The sequence below is a fragment of the Trematomus bernacchii genome, unplaced genomic scaffold (genome assembly GCF_902827165.1).
Source record: "Trematomus bernacchii unplaced genomic scaffold, fTreBer1.1, whole genome shotgun sequence".
Lineage (NCBI taxonomy): Eukaryota > Metazoa > Chordata > Actinopteri > Perciformes > Nototheniidae > Trematomus > Trematomus bernacchii.
In genome coordinates, this window is record NW_022987874.1 from 45,001 (window position 1) to 61,993 (window position 16,993).

Below are 16,993 nucleotides of genomic sequence, written 5' to 3' on the forward strand. Positions count from 1 at the left end.
GTGATGTACTTGTCCTGGTCCAGATGTTGGTCGGAGGGGAAATCTGATTGGAGGAATCTCTCTGTCACCATGGTGAACTTCTCCACACACACCAGACAACCTGCAACACACACACACACACACATAAAAACATTATGAAAGGTGACCACTGACCTCTCTGAGTGTGTGTGTGTGTGTGTGTGTGTGTGTCTGTGTGTGTGTGTGTGTGTGTGTGTGTGTGTGTGCTCAAAGTTGGTCATTTTTATTGCAGAATTCTTCCACATTATATGTTGACATTGAGATATGCACTGTTTGTGTGTGTGTGTGTGTGTGTGTGTGTGTGTACCTATCCAGGCGGTGTTGAAGGCCGCCCTCTGACCCCCTCCCTCGCTGGTTTCCGTGACGACGCAAGCCACGGTCCCTGTCCCGTCTCTGAGCTGCAGCGTCTGTCCCGCCGGAGACGGCAGCTCCAGCAACCCCACCACCAGGGGGCGTCTGTACACACGTTATATTAACATCACCACCAGGGGGCGTCTGTACACACGTTATATTAACATCACCACCAGGGGGCGTCTGTACACACGTTATATTAACATCACCACCAGGGGGCGACTGTACACACGTTATATTAACATCACCACCAGGGGGCGTCTGTACACACGTTATATTAACATCACCACCAGGGGGCGTCTGAACACACGTTATATTAACATCACCACCAGGGGGCATCTGAACACACGTTATATTAACATCACCACCAGGGGGCGACTGTACACACGTTATATTAACATCACCACCAGGGGGCGTCTGTACACACGTTATATTAACATCACCACCAGGGGGCGTCTGAACACACGTTATATTAACATCACCACCAGGGGGCATCTGAACACACGTTATATATTAACATCACCACCAGGGGGCGTCTGAACACACGTTATATTAACATCACCACCAGGGGGCGTCTGTACACAGGTTATATTAACATCACCACCAGGGGGCGTCTGAACACACGTTATATTAACATCACCACCAGGGGGCATCTGAACACACGTTATATTAACATCACCACCAGGGGGCGACTGTACACACGTTATATTAACATCACCACCAGGGGGCGTCTGTACACACGTTATATTAACATCACCACCAGGGGGCGACTGTACACACGTTATATTAACATCACCACCGGGGGCGTCTGTACACACGTTATATTAACATCACACCAGGGGGCGTCTGTACACACGTTATATTAACATCACCACCAGGGGGCGTCTGTACACACGTTATATTAACATCACCACCAGGGGGCGACTGTACACACGTTATATTAACATCACCACCAGGGGGCGTCTGTACACACGTTATATTAACATCACCACCAGGGGGCGTCTGTACACACGTTATATTAACATCACCACCAGGGGGCGTCTGTACACACGTTATATTAACATCACCACCAGGGGGCGTCTGTACACACGTTATATTAACATCACCACCAGGGGGGCGACTGTACACACGTTATATTAACATCACCACCAGGGGGCATCTGAACACACGTTATATATTAACATCACCACCAGGGGGCGTCTGAACACACGTTATATTAACATCACCACCAGGGGGCGTCTGAACACACGTTATATTAACATCACCACCAGGGGGCATCTGAACACACGTTATATTAACATCACCACCAGGGGGCGACTGTACACACGTTATATTAACATCACCACCAGGGGGCGTCTGTACACACGTTATATTAACATCACCACCAGGGGGCGACTGTACACACGTTATATTAACATCACCACCAGGGGGCGTCTGTACACACGTTATATTAACATCACCACCAGGGGGCGTCTGTACACACGTTATATTAACATCACCACCAGGGGGCGTCTGAACACACGTTATATTAACATCACCACCAGGGGGCGTCTGAACACACGTTATATTAACATCACCACCAGGGGGCGTCTGAACACACGTTATATTAACATCACCACCAGGGGGCGTCTGTACACAGGTTATATTAACATCACCACCAGGGGGCGACTGTACACACGTTATATTAACATCACCACCAGGGTGCGTCTGTACACACGTTATATTAACATCACCACCAGGGGGCGTCTGTACACACGTTATATTAACATCACCACCAGGGGGCGTCTGAACACACGTTATATTAACATCACCACCAGGGGGCGTCTGAACACACGTTATATTAACATCACCACCAGGGGGCGTCTGTACACACGTTATATTAACATCACCAGCAGGGGGCGTCTGTACACACGTTATATTAACATCACCACCAGGGGGCGTCTGTACACACGTTATATTAACATCACCACCAGGGGGCGTCTGAACACACGTTATATTAACATCACCACCAGGGGGCGTCTGAACACACGTTATATTAACATCACCACCAGGGGGCGTCTGTACACACGTTATATTAACATCACCACCAGGGGGCGTCTGAACACACGTTATATTAACATCACCACCAGGGGGCGTCTGAACACACGTTATATTAACATCACCACCAGGGGGCGTCTGAACACACGTTATATTAACATCACCACCAGGGGGCGTCTGAACACACGTTATATTAACATCACCACCAGGGTGCGTCTGTACACACGTTATATTAACATCACCACCAGGGGGCGTCTGTACACACGTTATATTAACATCACCACCAGGGGGCGTCTGAACACACGTTATATTAACATCACCACCAGGGGGCGTCTGAACACACGTTATATTAACATCACCACCAGGGGGCGTCTGTACACACGTTATATTAACATCACCAGCAGGGGGCGTCTGTACACACGTTATATTAACATCACCACCAGGGGGCGTCTGTACACACGTTATATTAACATCACCACCAGGGGGCGTCTGAACACACGTTATATTAACATCACCACCAGGGGGCGTCTGAACACACGTTATATTAACATCACCACCAGGGGGCGTCTGTACACACGTTATATTAACATCACCACCAGGGGGCGTCTGAACACACGTTATATTAACATCACCAACAGGGGGCGTCTGAACACACGTATATATTAACATCACCACCAGGGGCGTCTGAACACACGTTATATTAACATCACCACCAGGGGGCGTCTGAACACACGTTATATTAACATCACCACCAGGGGGCGTCTGTACACACGTTATATTAACATCACCAGCAGGGGGCGTCTGTACACACGTTATATTAACATCACCACCAGGGGCGTCTGTACACACGTTATATTAACATCACCACCAGGGGGCGTCTGTACACACGTTATATTAACATCACCACCAGGGGGCGTCTGAACACACGTTATATTAACATCACCACCAGGGGGCGTCTGAACACACGTTATATTAACATCACCACCAGGGGGTGTCTGAACACACGTTATATTAACATCACCACCAGGGGGCGTCTGAACACACGTTATATTAACATCACCACCAGGGGGCGTCTGAACACACGTTATATTAACATCACCACCAGGGGCGTCTGTACACAGGTTATATTAACATCACCACCAGGGGGCGTCTGTACACACGTTATATTAACATCACCACCAGGGGGCGTCTGTACACACGTTATATTAACATCACCACCAGGGGGCGTCTGTACACACGTTATATTAACATCACCAACAGGGGGCGTCTGAACACACGTTATATTAACATCACCACCAGGGGGCGTCTGAACACACGTTATATTAACATCACCACCAGGGGGCGTCTGTACACACGATATATTAACATCACCAGCAGGGGGCGTCTGTACACACGTTATATTAACATCACCACCAGGGGCGTCTGTACACACGTTATATTAACATCACCACCAGGGGGCGTCTGTACACACGTTATATTAACATCACCACCAGGGGGCGTCTGTACACACGTTATATTAACATCACCACCAGGGGGCGTCTGTACACACGTTATATTAACATCACCACCAGGGGGCGTCTGTACACAGGTTATATTAACATCACCACCAGGGGGCATCTGTACACACGTTATATTAACATCACCACCAGGGGGCGTCTGAACACAGGTTATATTAACATTACCACCAGGGGGCATCTGTACACACGTTATATTAACATCACCACCAGGGGGCGTACCTGGATGTGTCTCCGGGGGGGGTCAGAGGTCAGCGTCCTGCAGGACCAGGACAGAGCTGAGTTGACCTGAGATGAGGACAGACCTCCACCAGGGGGCAGCAGAGAGCACAGAGACACTGAGGACCAGCTGTCTGTCTGAAGACCTTCAATCAGAGCAGAGACACTGAACACCTGAGGGACAGCTGGGTCCGCCCTGTACTGTGGGGACAGACAGGTGAGTCAGAGGACAGGAGTGTCAGAAGACAGGTGTGTGTACCTGAGTCAGAGGACAGGTGTGTCAGAGGACAGGTGTGTGTACCTGAGAGGTGTGTGTACCTGAGAGGTGTGTGTACCTGAGACAGAGGACAGGTGTGTGTACCTGAGAGGTGTGTGTACCTGAGAGGTGTGTGTACCTGAGACAGAGGACAGGTGTGTGTACCTGAGAGGTGTGTGTACCTGAGAGGTGTGTGTACCTGAGACAGAGGACAGGTGTGTGTACCTGAGACAGAGGACAGGTGTGGGGTTCGTCCAGCATCTCGCAGTAAATGTCTCTCCTCTGTCCTTCTTGTCCTCTCCACACACACTCCATCAGCTTCCAGGACAGAACACACACACACTGCTTCAACACACCTGGGACCAGGCTGGGGGGACAGGTGGACAGACAGGTGGACAGACAGACAGGTGGACAGACAGGTGGACAGACAGGTGGACAAACAGGTGGACAAACAGGTGCACAGCCAGGTGGACAGACAGGTGGACAGACAGACAGGTGGACAGACAGGTGGACAGACAGGTGGACAGACAGGTGGACAGACAAGTGGACAGACAGACAGGTGGACAAACAGGTGCACAGCCAGGTGGACAGACAGGTGGACAGACAGACAGGTGGACAGACAGGTGGACAGACAGGTGGACAGACAGGTGGACAGACAGGTGGACAAACAGGTGCACAGCCAGGTGGACAAACAGGTGCACAGCCAGGTGGACAAACAGGTGCACAGCCAGGTGGACAAACAGGTGCACAGCCAGGTGGACAGACAGACAGGTAGAGAGACAAATGGACAAACAGGTGGACAGACAGGAGGACAGACAGGAGGACAGACAGGTGGACAGACAGACAGGTGGACAGACAGGTGGACAGACAGGTGGACAGACAGACAGGTGGACAGACAGGTGGACAGACAGACAGGTGGACAGACAGGTGGACAGACAGACAGGTGGACAGACAGACAGGTGGACAGACAGGAGGACAGACAGACAGGTGGACAGACAAACATTAGTATTTGTCACATTTCGGGGGTCCTTGAATGCATCATGTGAGTGTGTATATCGTGTGTGTGTGTGTGTGTGAGTGTGAGTGTGAGTGTGTGTGTGTTTGTGAGTGTGTGTGTGTGTGTGAGTGTGTGAGTGTGTGTGTGAGTGTGAGTGTGGGTGTGGTGTGTGTGTTGTGTGAAGTGTGGAGTGTGTGTGTGAGTGTGAGTGTGTGAGTGTGAGTGTGGTGTGTGGTGTGAGTGTGTGTGTGTGAGTGTGTGTGTGTGAGTGTGTGTGTGTGAGTGTGTGAGTGTGTGTGTGTGAGTGTGGTGTGTGAGTGTGGTGTGTGTGTGTGTGAGTGTGTGTGTGTGTGGTGGTGTGTGAGTGTGGGTGTGTGAGCGTGTGTGAGTGTGAGTGTGAGTGTGTGTGTGTGAGTGTGTGAGTGTGTGTGTGTGAGTGTGTGAGTGTGTGTGAGTGTGAGTGTGTGTGTGTGAGTGTGAGTGTGTGTGTGTGAGTGTGTGAGTGTGTGTGTGTGTGTGTCTCACCTGTGCTGCAGCTTTGAGCTCAGGTGAGCGCTCCACAGGTATTCGGACACGCCCCTTCCCCCCTGCAGCAGTAACCTTGGCAACGCTCCGTCCCCCCGGCAGGTGGAGGTGTGCAGTAACCGTGGTAACAACCCCCCCGCCCACCCCCCGCTGAACGACGTCACCCTGACGCTGGAGCGCAGGCAGGTGCAAAGCATGCTTGGAAGGAAGTCGGGACAGGGCCGGTACAGGAAGTGGACGTGATGGAGCTGCAGGAAGACAGGTACATTCATATCTGCCCTTTCACAATAAAAGCCCCTCACAGCTACATTCATATCTGCCCTTTCACAATAAAAGCCCCTCACACGTACATTCATATCTGCCCTTTCACAATAAAAGCCCCTCACACGTATATTCATATCTGCCCTTTCACAATAAAAGCCCTGCACAGGAACAGCAGATCCAGGCTTTTATTGTGAAATGTGTCTCACCTCCAAAGTGTCTCCAGTTCTCAGCTTCCTCCTCAGAGCCGGCTGAAAGGCCAGGCACAGCCCCACCCTCCTGTCCATCACGTACAGCCCCGCCCCCTCGCTCACCACCTCAGTCACGGTGCCCTATCAGAGGAGAGGGGCGGGGCTTACACACAGGTAACAGTTTATCAGAGGAGAGGGGTGGGGCTTAAAACAGGTAACAGCTTATCAGAGGAGAGGGGTGGGGCTTAAAATAGGTAACAGCTTATCAGAGGAGAGGGGCAGGGCTTAAAACAGGTAACAGCTTATCAGAGGAGAGGGGCGGGGCTTACACACAGTAACAGCTTATCAGAGGAGAGGGGCGGGGCTTACACACAGTAAACAGCTTATCAGAGGAGAGGGGCGGGGCTTACACACAGTAACAGCTTATCAGAGGAGAGGGGCGGGGCTTACACACAGTAACAGCTTATCAGAGGAGAGGGGCGGGGCTTACACACAGTAAACAGCTTATCAGAGGAGAGGGGCGGGGCTTACACACAGTAACAGCTTATCAGAGGGGCGGGGCTTACACACAGGTAACAGCTTATCAGAGGAGAGAGGTGGGGCTTACATATGGTAATCAGAGGAGAGGGGCGGGGCTTACACACCAGAAACAGCTTATCAGAAGAGAGGGGCACGGCTTACACACAGGTAACAGCTTATCAGAAGAGAGGGGCGGGGCTTACACACAGGTAACAGCTTATCAGAAGAGAGGGGCGGGGCTTACACACAGGTAACAGCTTATCAGAAGAGAGGGGCGGGGCTTACACACCGGAAACAGCTTATCAGAAGAGAGGGGCGCGGCTTACACACAGGTAAGAAGTTTACTTGGTAACTGATGACTCGAGACTTCTTCATCCTGACAGCCGATTGGCCGGCGTCTCTCTCAGGCTCCGTCTCCTCGCAGTCCTCGACCTGTGACATCACCGGCGGGGGGGGCCGTGGCGGCAGGTGTGTGTGTGTGTGCAGCGGGGTGTGTGTAGTCGGTGTGTATTTCAGAGCGCTCGGTCACACACAGGATGTTGTTTCCTCTCCAGCCTCGCAGGACACACACACGCAGCGCCGTCACACACACACGCTGACCCACACACACACACTGAGCCCACCACAGCCTGCTGCCCTGCACACACACACACACACACACACACACACACACACACACACACACACACACACACACACACACACACACACACACACACACACACACACACACACACACACACACACACACACACACACACACACACACACACACACACACACACACACACACACACACACACACACACACACACACACACACACACACACACACCTGTTAAATGTAGTTTCTAATGAGGATGAATCCAGATGTTTTCACAGCTGTATACAACTGACATCACCTGAACTCACCTTGACGAGGACAGGTAGTGAGACAGGTGCAGAGTCGTCTGCCAGCGAGAAGCAGAAGAAAGACGTTCCTGAAACGTCCAGCTGAGGACAAACAGAAACCACCTGACCAACCAGTGAGAGACGCTGACCCCGAGACCTGAGAGACAGACAGGTGAGAGACAGACAGGTGAGACACGCTGACCCCGAGACCTGGGAGACAGACAGGTGAGAGACAGACAGGTGAGACACGCTGACCCCGAGACCTGGGAGACAGACAGGTAGAGACAGAGAGACAGACCGGTAGAGAGTAGACAGACAGATAGAGACAGACAGGTGAGAGACAGACAGGTAGAGACAGACCGGTAGAGACAGAGAGACAGACAGGTGAGAGACAGACAGGTGAGAGACAGACAGGTAGAGACAGACAGGTAGAGACAGACAGGTAGAGACAGACAGGTGAGAGACAGAGAGACAGACAGGTAGAGACAGACAGGTGAGAGACAGACAGGTAGAGACAGACCGGTAGAGACAGAGAGACAGACAGGTGAGAGACAGACAGGTAGAGACAGACAGGTAGAGACAGACAGGTAGAGACAGACAGGTGAGAGACAGAGAGACAGACAGGTAGAGACAGACAGGTGAGAGACAGACAGGTAGAGACAGACCGGTAGAGACAGAGAGACAGACAGGTGAGAGACAGACAGGTGAGAGACAGACAGGTAGAGACAGACAGGTAGAGACAGACAGGTAGAGACAGACAGGTGAGAGACAGAGAGACAGACAGGTAGAGACAGACAGGTAGAGACAGACAGGTAGAGACAGAGAGACAGACAGGTGAGAGACAGACAGGTAGAGACAGACAGGTAGAGACAGAGAGACAGACAGGTGAGAGACAGACAGGTGAGAGACAGACAGGTAGAGACAGACAGGTAGAGACAGACAGGTGAGAGACAGACAGGTAGAGACAGACAGGTAGAGACAGACAGGTAGAGACAGACAGGTAGAGACAGACAGGTGAGAGACAGAGAGACAGACAGGTAGAGACAGACAGGTAGAGACAGACAGGTAGAGACAGAGAGACAGACAGGTAGAGACAGACAGGTAGAGACAGACAGGTGAGAGACAGAGAGACAGATAGAGACAGAGAGACAGACAGGTGAGAGACAGACAGGTGAGAGACAGACAGACAGATAGAGACAGAGAGACAGACAGGTGAGAGACAGACAGGTGAGAGACAGACAGACAGATAGAGACAGAGAGACAGACAGGTGAGAGACAGACAGGTGAGAGACAGACAGATAGAGACAGAGAGACAGACAGGTAGAGACAGAGAGACAGACAGGTAGAGACAGACAGGTAGAGACAGAGAGACAGACAGGTAGAGACAGACAGGTAGAGACAGACAGGTAGAGACAGAGAGACAGACAGGTCACTCACCTGTTCTTCAGGAAGTCTGTTGCCTCTTTGACTCCCACAGCTTTGCTAAGCCCCGCCCCTTCCTCAGGGCCGACAGCCAATCCCTGCTCAGCTCCGGGACAAAGCACTACAGGAGGACCAATCAGCTCCACCCAGCCCCCCGCCTCCTCCGACCCAGGTGCATCGTGGGGGATGTAGTTCCAGTGAGGCAGGAAGACAGGACGGTTCAGCCACAGAGGAGAGGGAGACAGGCACTGCAGAGAGACAGACAGGTGAGAGCCTGAAGGCATCACAGGTCCCTGAAGGCATCACAGGTCACTGAACGCATCACAGGTCCCTGAAGGCATCACAGGTCCCTGAAGGCACCACTCTACAGGTCCCTGAAGGCACCACTAAACAGGCCCCTGAAGGCATCACTCTACAGGTCCATGAAGGTATCACTCTACAGGTCCCTGAAGGCATCACTCTACAGGTCCCTGAAGGTATCACTCTACAGGTCCATGAAGGCACCACCCTACAGGTCCCTGAAGGCACCACTCTACAGGTCCCTGAAGGCACCACTAAACAGGCCCCTGAAGGCATCACTCTACAGGTCCCTGAAGGCATCACTCTACAGGTCCCTGAAGGCACCACCCTACAGGTCCCTGAAGGCACCACTCTACGGGTCCCTGAAGGCACCACTAAACAGGCCCCTGAAGGCATCACTCTACAGGTCCCTGAAGGTATCACTCTACAGGTCCCTGAAGGTATCACTCTACAGGTCCATGAAGGCATCACTCTACAGGTCCCTGAAGGTATCACTCTACAGGCCCCTGAAGGCATCACTCTACAGGTCCCTGAAGGTATCACTCTACAGGTCCCTGAAGGTATCACTCTACAGGTCCATGAAGGCATCACTCTACAGGTCCCTGCAGGTATCACTCTACAGGCCCCTGAAGGCATCACTCTACAGGTCCCTGAAGGCACCACTCTACAGGTCCCTGAAGGTATCACTCTACAGGCCCCTGAAGGCATCACTCTACAGGTCCCTGAAGGTATCACTCTACAGGTCCATGAAGGCACCACCCTACTGGTCCCTGAAGGCACCACTCTACAGGTCCCTGAAGGCACCACTCACCTCACACCTCACTCTACAGGTCCCTGAAGGCATCACTCTACAGGTCCCTGAAGGCACCACTCTACAGGTCCCTGAAGGCACCACCCTACAGGTCCCTGAAGGCACCACTCACCTCACCCTACAGGTCCCTGAGGGCACCACTCTACAGGTCCCTGAAGGCACCACCCTACAGGTCCCTGAAGGCATCACGCTGCAGGTCCCTACAGGTCCCTGAAGGCACCACTCTACAGGTCCCTGAAGGCATCACTCAACAGGTCCCTGAAGGCATCACTCTACAGGTCCCTGAAGGCATCACGCTGCAGGTCCCTACAGCTCACTGAAGGCACCACTCTAAAGGTCCCTGAAAGCATCACGCTGCAGGTCCCTACAGGTCCCTGAAGGCACCACCCTACAGGTCCCTACAGGTCCCTGAAGGCACCACTCACCAGGTCCCTGAAGGCACCACTCAACAGCTCCCTGAAGGCACCACTCACCTCACACCTCACGCTGCCGCTGCTGTCCGTCAGCCTCCACTCTCCGTCCCGCCCCTCTCTCAGACAGCCAATCAGCAGCAGGCTGACCCTCGGCAGCACCTGACCCGGCGCTGAGAGCTCCGCCTCCCGGACCCACGCTCGATGCTGATTGGTGCTCCAGGACAGGTGACTGAAGCAGGAGAGGTGTTGCCGTGAGAGCAGCTCGGACACACACACCGGCCTGAGGGGGCATCGTTGAGAACATCATGTTTTATTAATAACATCATGTTTTATTAATAACATGAGGAGGATGCTGTTAACGTACCTGTAGCTGACAGGTAAGCTGTGAGTGACACAACTCTGCTGGAGCTGCTTCACCACACACACACTCAGCTGGTACACACCTGCAACACAACACACTCTCAGCTGGTACACACCTGCAACACACACACACTCAGCTGATATACACCTCAGTGTTTCCCCTACCATTGTCTTGGAGGGGCGCTGTGCCCCGCCAACAGAGCCCCTCGCCCCCCCTGAAATTCAAGGTGTTTAAAAAAATAAAAAATATTTTTTTTTTTTTTTTTAATATATATAGCACCAAATTGCAACTAATCTATATCTACTGTCACTTTTCACATTGAACATGTGCTCGTGTGGTGTCTAGCACCAGGAGTCTAGTACCAGGAGTCTAGCACCAGGAGTCTAGCACCAGGAGTCTAGTACCAGGAGTCTAGAACTAGGAGGCTAGCACCAGTAGTCTAGCACCAGGAGTCTAGAACTAGGAGGCTAGCACCAGGAGTCTAGTACCAGGAGGCTAGCACCAGGAGTCTAGTACCAGGAGTCTAGAACTAGGAGGCTAGCACCAGGAGTCTAGCACCAGGAGTCTAGTACCAGGAGGCTAGCACCAGGAGTCTAGTACCAGGAGTCTAGTACCAGGAGGCTAGCACCAGGAGTCTAGCACCAGGAGTCTAGTACCAGGAGGCTAGCACCAGGAGTCTAGCACCAGGAGTCTAGGACCAGGAGTCTAGAACCAGGAGTCTAGGACCAGGAGTCTAGCACCAGGAGTCTAGCACCAGGAGTCTAGTACCAGGAGTCTAGTACCAGGAGTCTAGCACCAGGAGTCTAGTACCAGGAGTCTAGAACTAGGAGTCTAGTACCAGGAGTCTAGTACCAGGAGTCTAGCACTAGGAGTCTAGAACTAGGAGGCTAGCACCAGGAGTCTAGCACCAGGAGTCTAGAACTAGGAGGCTAGCACCAGGAGTCTAGTACCAGGAGTCTAGTACCAGGAGTCTAGCACCAGGAGTCTAGAACCAGAAGTCTAGTACCAGGAGTCTAGCACCAGGAGTCTAGTACCAGGAGTCTAGCACCAGGAGTCTAGCACCAGGAGTCTAGAACTAGGAGGCTAGCACCAGGAGTCTAGTACCAGGAGTCTAGAACTAGGAGGCTAGCACCAGGAGTCTAGCACTAGGAGTCTAGAACTAGGAGGCTAGCACCAGGAGTCTAGCACCAGGAGTCTAGAACTAGGAGGCTAGCACCAGGAGTCTAGTACCAGGAGTCTAGTACCAGGAGTATAGCACCAGGAGTCTAGAACCAGGAGTCTAGTACCAGGAGTCTAGAACTAGGAGTCTAGCACCAGGAGTCTAGCACCAGGAGTCTAGAACCAGGAGTCTAGAACTAGGAGTCTAGCACCAGGAGTCTAGCACCAGGAGTCTAGCACCAGGAGTCTAGAAACAGGAGTCTAGAACTAGGAATCTAGCACCAGGAGTCTAGCACCAGGAGTCTAGCACCAGGAGTCTAGTACCAGGAGTCTAGCGCCAGGAGTCTAGCGCCAGGAGTCTAGAACTAGGAGTCTAGAACTAAGAGTCTAGAACTAGGAGTCTAGTACCAGGAGTCTAGAAACAGGAGTCTAGAACTAGGAATCTAGCACCAGGAGTCTAGCACCAGGAGTCTAGCACCAGGAGTCTAGCACCAGGAGTCTAGTACCAGGAGTCTAGCACCAGGAGTCTAGCACCAGGAGTCTAGCACCAGGAGTCTAGTACCAGGAGTCTAGCGCCAGGAGTCTAGCGCCAGGAGTCTAGAACTAGGAGTCTAGAACTAAGAGTCTAGAACTAGGAGTCTAGTACCAGGAGTCTAGGACCAGGAGTCTAGAACCAGGAGTCTAGGACCAGGACTCTAGCACCAGGAGTCTAGCACCAGGAGTCTAGCACCAGGAGTCTAGCACCAGGAGTCTAGCACCAGGAGTCTAGTACCAGGAGTCTAGTGCCAGGAGTCTACAGTACCAGGAGTCTAGTACCAGGAGTCTAGAACCAGGAGTCTACAGTACCAGGAGTCTAGTACCAGGAGTCTAGTACCAGGAGTCTAGAGCCAGGAGTCTAGTGCCAGGAGTCTAGTACCAGGAGTCTAGAACCAGGAGTCTAGTACCAGGAGTCTAGTACCAGGAGTCTAGTGCCAGGAGTCTAGTGCTAGGAGTCTAGTACCAGGAGTCTAGAACCAGGAGTCTAGTACCAGGAGTCTAGTACCAGGAGTCTAGAACCAGGAGTCTACAGTACCAGGAGTCTAGTACCAGGAGTCTAGAGCCAGGAGTCTAGTGCCAGGAGTCTAGTACCAGGAGTCTAGAACCAGGAGTCTAGTACCAGGAGTCTAGTACCAGGAGTCTAGTACCAGGAGTCTAGTACCAGGAGTCTAGTGCCAGGAGTCTAGTACCAGGAGTCTAGAACCAGGAGTCTAGTACCAGGAGTCTAGTACCAGGAGTCTAGAACCAGGAGTCTAGTGCCAGGAGTCTAGTACCAGGAGTCTAGTACCAGGAGTCTAGAACCAGGAGTCTAGAGCCAGGAGTCTAGCACCAGGAGTCTAGTACCAGGAGTCTAGAACCAGGAGTCTAGTACCAGGAGTCTAGCACCAGGAGTCTAGTACCAGGAGTCTAGCACCAGGAGTCTAGCGCCAGGAGTCTAGAGCTAGGAGTCTAGTGCCAGGAGTCTAGTACCAGGAGTCTAGTGCCAGGAGTCTAGTGACAGGAGTCTAGTACCAGGAGTCTAGCACCAGGAGTCTAGTACCAGGAGTCTAGTGCCAGGAGTCTAGTACCAGGAGTCTAGAACCAGGAGTCTAGTACCAGGAGTCTAGTACCAGGAGTCTAGAACCAGGAGTCTAGTGCCAGGAGTCTAGTACCAGGAGTCTAGTACCAGGAGTCTAGAACCAGGAGTCTAGAGCCAGGAGTCTAGCACCAGGAGTCTAGTACCAGGAGTCTAGAACCAGGAGTCTAGTACCAGGAGTCTAGCACCAGGAGTCTAGTACCAGGAGTCTAGCACCAGGAGTCTAGCGCCAGGAGTCTAGAGCTAGGAGTCTAGTGCCAGGAGTCTAGTACCAGGAGTCTAGTGCCAGGAGTCTAGTGACAGGAGTCTAGTACCAGGAGTCTAGCACCAGGAGTCTAGTACCAGGAGTCTAGTGCCAGGAGTCTAGTACCAGGAGTCTAGCACCAGGAGTCTAGTACCAGGAGTCTAGTACCAGGAGTCTAGAACTAGGAGTCTAGTGCCAGGAGTCTAGTACCAGGAGTCTAGCACCAGGAGTCTAGAGCCAGGAGTCTAGTGCCAGGAGTCTAGTACCAGGAGTCTAGCACCAGGAGTCTAGCACCAGGAGTCTAGATCTAGGAGTCTAGTGCCAGGAGTCTAGTACCAGGAGTCTAGCACCAGGAGTCTAGAACTAGGAGTCTAGTACCAGGAGTCTAGCACCAGGAGTCTAGCACCAGGAGTCTAGTACCAGGAGTCTAGAACCAGGAGTCTAGAACCAGGAGTCTAGTGCCAGGAGTATAGTGCCAGGAGTCTAGTACCAGGAGTCTAGCACCAGGAGTCTAGCACCAGGAGTCTAGTACCAGGAGTCTAGAACCAGGAGTCTAGTGCCAGGAGTCTAGTACCAGGAGTCTAGCGCCAGGAGTCTAGTGCCAGGAGTCTAGAACTAGGAGTCTAGTGCCAGGAGTCTAGTACCAGGAGTCTAGCGCCAGGAGTCTAGTGCCAGGAGTCTAGTACCAGGAGTCTAGTACTAGGAGTCTAGTACCAGGAGTCTAGTACTAGGAGTCTAGTACCAGGAGTCTAGTACCAGGAGTCTAGTACCAGGAGTCTAGTACCAGGAGTCTAGTGCCAGGAGTCTAGCACCAGGAGTCTAGTACCAGGAGTCTAGCACCAGGAGTCTAGTGCCAGGAGTCTAGCACCAGGAGGCTAGCACCAGGAGTCTAGTGCCAGGAGTCTAGTACCAGGAGGCTAGCACCAGGAGTCTAGTACCAGGAGGCTAGCACCAGGAGTCTAGTACCAGGAGTCTAGAACTAGGAGGGTAGCACCAGTAGTCTAACACCAGGAGTCTAGAACTAGGAGGCTAGCACCAGGAGTCTAGTACCAGGAGTATAGCACCAGGAGTCTAGAACCAGGAGTCTAGTACCAGGAGTCTAGAACTAGGAGTCTAGCACCAGGAGTCTAGGACCAGGAGTCTAGAACCAGGAGTCTAGGACCAGGAGTCTAGCACCAGGAGTCTAGCACCAGGAGTCTAGTACCAGGAGTCTAGTACCAGGAGTCTAGCACCAGGAGTCTAGTACCAGGAGTCTAGAACTAGGAGTCTAGTACCAGGAGTCTAGTACCAGGAGTCTAGCACTAGGAGTCTAGAACTAGGAGGCTAGCACCAGGAGTCTAGCACCAGGAGTCTAGAACTAGGAGGCTAGCACCAGGAGTCTAGTACCAGGAGTCTAGTACCAGGAGTCTAGCACCAGGAGTCTAGAACCAGGAGTCTAGTACCAGGAGTCTAGCACCAGGAGTCTAGTACCAGGAGTCTAGCACCAGGAGTCTAGCACCAGGAGTCTAGCACCAGGAGTCTAGAACTAGGAGGCTAGCACCAGGAGTCTAGTACCAGGAGTCTAGAACTAGGAGGCTAGCACCAGGAGTCTAGCACTAGGAGTCTAGAACTAGGAGGCTAGCACCAGGAGTCTAGCACCAGGAGTCTAGAACTAGGAGGCTAGCACCAGGAGTCTAGTACCAGGAGTCTAGTACCAGGAGTATAGCACCAGGAGTCTAGAACCAGGAGTCTAGTACCAGGAGTCTAGAACTAGGAGTCTAGCACCAGGAGTCTAGCACCAGGAGTCTAGCACCAGGAGTCTAGAACTAGGAGTCTAGCACCAGGAGTCTAGTACCAGGAGTCTAGCACCAGGAGTCTAGCACCAGGAGTCTAGTACCAGGAGGCTAGCACCAGGAGTCTAGTACCAGGAGGCTAGGACCAGGAGTCTGGCACCAGGAGTCTAGCACCAGGAGTCTAGTACCAGGAGTCTAGTACCAGGAGTCTAGCACCAGGAGTCTAGTACCAGGAGTCTAGAACTAGGAGTCTAGTACCAGGAGTCTAGTACCAGGAGTCTAGCACTAGGAGTCTAGAACTAGGAGGCTAGCACCAGGAGTCTAGCACCAGGAGTCTAGAACTAGGAGGCTAGCACCAGGAGTCTAGTACCAGGAGTCTAGTACCAGGAGTCTAGCACCAGGAGTCTAGAACCAGGAGTCTAGTACCAGGAGTCTAGCACCAGGAGTCTAGTACCAGGAGTCTAGCACCAGGAGTCTAGCACCAGGAGTCTAGCACCAGGAGTCTAGAACTAGGAGGCTAGCACCAGGAGTCTAGTACCAGGAGTCTAGAACTAGGAGGCTAGCACCAGGAGTCTAGCACTAGGAGTCTAGAACTAGGGGCTAGCACCAGGAGTCTAGCACCAGGAGTCTAGAACTAGGAGGCTAGCACCAGGAGTCTAGTACCAGGAGTCTAGTACCAGGAGTATAGCACCAGGAGTCTAGAACCAGGAGTCTAGTACCAGGAGTCTAGAACTAGGAGTCTAGCACCAGGAGTCTAGCACCAGGAGTCTAGCACCAGGAGTCTAGAACTAGGAGTCTAGCACCAGGAGTCTAGTACCAGGAGTCTAGCACCAGGAGTCTAGCACCAGGAGTCTAGAACCAGTAGTCTAGAACTAGGAGTCTAGCACCAGGAGTCTAGCACCAGGAGTCTAGCACCAGGAGTCTAGCACCAGGAGTCTAGCACCAGGAGTCTAGTACCAGGAGTCTAGCACCAGGAGTCTAGCGCCAGGAGTCTAGAACTAGGAATCTAGAACTAAGAGTCTAGTACCAGGAGTCTAGTACCAGGAGTCTAGTACCAGGAGTCTAGCACCAGGAGTCTAGAACCAGGAGTCTAGAACCAGGAGTCTAGTACCAGGAGTCTA

At 52.4% G+C, this 16,993-nt stretch overlaps 1 protein-coding gene across 1 annotated transcript in view; it reads right to left on the reverse strand.

The window, feature by feature from the left end:
- The window catches only part of ctc1 (CTS telomere maintenance complex component 1), a 27,478-nt gene extending 16,187 nt beyond the window's left edge, over nt 1-11,291 (reverse strand). The window contains exons 1-12 of the mRNA XM_034113878.1: nt 11,090-11,291; nt 10,786-11,005; nt 9,217-9,449; nt 7,801-7,936; nt 7,321-7,525; nt 7,234-7,286; nt 6,388-6,510; nt 5,918-6,165; nt 4,621-4,762; nt 4,123-4,340; nt 326-474; nt 1-100 (exon numbers count right to left, since the gene is read on the reverse strand). The exon at nt 1-100 is cut by the window's left edge and continues 15 nt beyond it. Coding sequence (XP_033969769.1) covers nt 1-100; nt 326-474; nt 4,123-4,340; nt 4,621-4,762; nt 5,918-6,165; nt 6,388-6,510; nt 7,234-7,286; nt 7,321-7,525; nt 7,801-7,936; nt 9,217-9,449; nt 10,786-11,005; nt 11,090-11,253 — 1,991 coding nt within the window. The 5' untranslated portion in view covers nt 11,254-11,291. The remainder of the gene's footprint in view (nt 101-325; nt 475-4,122; nt 4,341-4,620; nt 4,763-5,917; nt 6,166-6,387; nt 6,511-7,233; nt 7,287-7,320; nt 7,526-7,800; nt 7,937-9,216; nt 9,450-10,785; nt 11,006-11,089) is intronic.
- Between the last annotated feature and the right edge of the window lie 5,702 nt (nt 11,292-16,993).